General features: G+C 53.0%; 1 protein-coding gene across 1 annotated transcript in view; it reads left to right on the top strand.

The window, feature by feature from the left end:
- NCS1 (neuronal calcium sensor 1) overlaps positions 1–3566 on the top strand; it is a 58761-nt gene that overhangs the window by 36496 nt on the left and 18699 nt on the right. Inside the window, exons 5-7 of the mRNA XM_011931203.1 lie at positions 264–352; positions 707–784; positions 3145–3260. Coding sequence (XP_011786593.1) covers positions 264–352; positions 707–784; positions 3145–3243 — 266 coding nt within the window. The 3' untranslated portion in view covers positions 3244–3260. The remainder of the gene's footprint in view (positions 1–263; positions 353–706; positions 785–3144; positions 3261–3566) is intronic.

Here is a 3566-nt window from a genome sequence, read left to right as displayed (position 1 = left end):
TCAGCCTCCCAAAGTGCTGGGATTACAGGTGTGAGCCACTGCGCCCAGCCTAGTTGCAATGGTGTGTGTGTGTGTGTGTGTGTGTGTGTGTGTGTGTGTGTCTGTCTGTCCCCATCTATCCTGATGTAAATATTAGTTGACCTGATGAGGAATGGGCCATCCAGTCACTGACTTCATGTTGGCGTGCAGAGAGGAGGGGCGAGTTGAAGACCCCTCCCCACTGCCCCAGCTCAGGATCTCTCAGCACTGCTGCTTGCTTACAGGGGCCTTCAAGCTCTATGACTTAGACAACGATGGCTACATCACCAGGAACGAGATGCTGGACATTGTGGACGCCATTTACCAGATGGTGGTGAGAGGCTGGGTCCTGTGTGGTTAGGGGTGGTAGGAGGGGAAAGCCAGTGAGAGAGAGAGAGAGAGAAAGAAAGAAAGCGAGCAGCTATGCAGCCATGCTCCTGCCCAGGGTGGAAGCAGGGGTCACTGGCTGAGCCGTTCTGTTTGTCTCTGCCTGGGCAGGCAGGCAGGAGCCGGCAGATAGTGGGGCTGGGGTGTGGGATGTTCCAGGGCAGAATGGCAGGGATGGGGAGGGGAAAGAAGAGGGGGGCGACCCTCATCTGGAAACTGCCAGGTCTGGGGGGCAAATGTGTGGCCAAGAGCCCTAAGCCCAGAGTGCCAGGGCCCAGCCCCGCCTTGTCCATCCCTGCAGGGGAATACTGTGGAGCTCCCAGAGGAGGAGAACACTCCAGAGAAGAGGGTGGACCGGATCTTTGCCATGATGGACAAGGTGAGGTGGGGGCGGGGCTGGTCCTGGACCAGGGAGGCAAAGTGTCTATGGCAGGAATTGGAGTCCCTGGAGGCTGGGCCTGGCTTTGCTGCCAGCCCCCTCCATGGCTCATGGCAGGTGGCATGTGTCATATCCAGGCTCAGCAGCTAGCCCTATCCAGTGTCCAGAGTCTTAAGTCAGTTTGCTCAGCATGTTTTCTTTAATCAACCAAAGTCCTTAGCCCCAAAGTCCTTAGCCTTTTTTTCGTTTGTTTGCCGTGGACCCCTTTGGCATTCTGGAGAAGCCTACGGACTTCTCAGAATAATGGCTTTAAGTGCATAAAATAAAATCCATAAGATCAAAAAGGAAGCTGATTATTTTAGAAAACAGCTGTCAGAGTATTTTTAAAAAAGAATCTGTGATGTAGCATTCTGTGAGCTGCTTTCTTAATGCATTCACTAAGATGTGGTGGTGAGTCCAACAACCCCCGAAATTGCGAGCTGTAATATCTGCAGCAACTGGGGTGTGTTATGAAAAGACCTGTGACCCCTACTATCGACAGATCACAGGCACTGCAGGTCCTGTTGGAGACCATCACCTAGGTTTCCATCAAAGGAAAACCTACATTTCAGTTAGAGGTTAGTGAAAAGAAAGACTGATTTTTTCCCCCAAGTTCACAGACCTGCTGACTTCTATTCACAGGCTCAAGGTTAAGAAACCTGTCTTTAAAGGGAACCAAAGGCCAGGCGTGGTGGCTCACACCTGTAATCCCAGCACTTTGGGGAGGCCGAGGCCGGTGAATCACCTGAGGTCAGGAGTTTCAGACCAGCTTGGCCAACATGGTGAATCCCTGTCTCTACTTAAAAAAAAAAAATCTAGCGGCCGGGCACGGTGGCTCAAGCCTGTAATCCCAGCACTTTGGGAGGCCAAGACGGGCGGATCACGAGGTCAGGAGATCGAGACCATCCTGGCTAACATGGTGAAACCCCGTCTCTACTAAAAATACAAAAAAACTTAGCCAGGCCTGGTGGCAGGCGCCTGTAGTCCCAGCTACTCGGGAGACTGAGGCATGAGAATTGCTTGAACCTGGGAGGCGGAGGTTGCAGTGAGCAGAGAGTGAGGTCGAGTAGGAGGTCTCCGTGGCCTTTTTCTTGTGGTCTCATGGGCTTCCTTGAGAGATGGTCCAGGGAAGGGATTCTGGCCCAAACCGTCCCCTCCCCAAGAGACCCAGTAAAATGCCTCCTTCTGAGCCATGTCCAGCCCCTTGTCGGGTCTCCCAGGGTCCAATGTGGGCTGCTCCAGGGGCAGTTTAAATGCCCTCCCAAGAGCGACCCCAGACCCCAACACTGCACTCCAGCCTGGGCAACAAGAGCGAGATTCTGTCTCAAAAATAAAATTAAAAAATTTAAAAAAAAGGAACCATAGACACTGGGGCCTACTTGAGGGTGGAGGGTGAGAGGAGGGTGAGGCTGGAAACCCTCCTATTATCAGGTACTGTTCTTATCACATGGGTGACGAAATAGTCCGTACAGCAAACCCCCACAACACAGGATTACCCTATATAACAAACCTGCACATGGATCCTTGAGCCTAAAATAAAAACCTAAAAAAAGGGACTCCAAAAAAGTAAGGAATCCTTCTTTAAATCAAACTTTTTAAAAACTAAAATAACTTAAATGTAAATTTGAAATAATGACATTAGGGAAATCCAGGTGTTACGTGCCTTCAGCAAAATAATATAAAATGGCCGGGCACAGTGGCTCACACCTGTCATCCCAGCACTTTGGGAGGCCAAGGCAAGTGGATCACTTGAGCTCATGAGTTTGAGACCAGCCTGGACAACGTGATGAAACCCCGTCTCTATAAAAAATACAAAAATTAGCTGGGTGTGGTGGTGTGCACCTCTGGTCCCAGCTACTCAGGAGGCTGAAGTGGGAGGATGGCTGGAGCCTGGGAAGCTGCTCCAGGGGCAGTTTAAATGCCCTCCCAAGAGCGACCCTAGAGAACTGCATGAGGCTCTCAGCCTTGTCGATGACTCACATTGATGGAGGTTAATAGCATTAACCATGACGTGTGTGGAGTTACGGGGCACTTCCAGTTGGTCAAGCACAGAGCTGTCACCCCAGTGCCTGGAGGAAGCCAGGTAATTACCCTCCATCCCCAGGTGAAGAAACATGCCCAGAGAGGCGGGCCACCGCCCAAGGCTACCCTGCCCTGAGTGCCAAGGTCTGCCTGGTGCTGGCTGCTTATAGGCCCAGAGCCACGTTGTCTCCCTCCTGATCTAACCTTGCAAGGGCTCTTGGGACCGGCCCTGGGCTGGGCTTGTCCAGAGCCCTCTCCTGGGAGGCTTTGCGCCCTCAGCCACCTCTCTCTGCTCACAGAATGCCGATGGGAAGCTGACCCTGCAGGAGTTCCAGGAGGGGTCCAAGGCAGACCCGTCCATAGTGCAGGCGCTGTCCCTCTACGACGGGCTGGTATAGTCCCGGGCCAGAGCTGGGTGAGTACGGACTCGGGGCCTGGGGTGGGTCTGGGATGGGTCAGGGGTGAAAAGCCAGCAGCAGGACACCTAGGTTTGGCAGGTAATGACCTGGGTCTCTGGGCGTGTTGGGGTCAGCCCCGCGAGGACATAGCTGAGAGGAGGAGGCTGGAAGCGGGGCCTTCAAATTGGTCAGAGCTCCTATGTTTGGATCATTTTTTCTTTTTCTTCTTTTTTGAGACGGAGTCTCGTTCTGTTGCCCAGGCTGGAGTGCAATGGCGCGATCTCAGCTCACTGCAAGCTCCGCCTCCCGGGTTCACGCCATTC

Source organism: Colobus angolensis, unplaced genomic scaffold, assembly GCF_000951035.1.
Source record: "Colobus angolensis palliatus isolate OR3802 unplaced genomic scaffold, Cang.pa_1.0 Scaffold9, whole genome shotgun sequence".
NCBI classification, from domain to species: domain Eukaryota; kingdom Metazoa; phylum Chordata; class Mammalia; order Primates; family Cercopithecidae; genus Colobus; species Colobus angolensis.
This window is presented reverse-complemented; position numbering and strand designations above follow the sequence as displayed.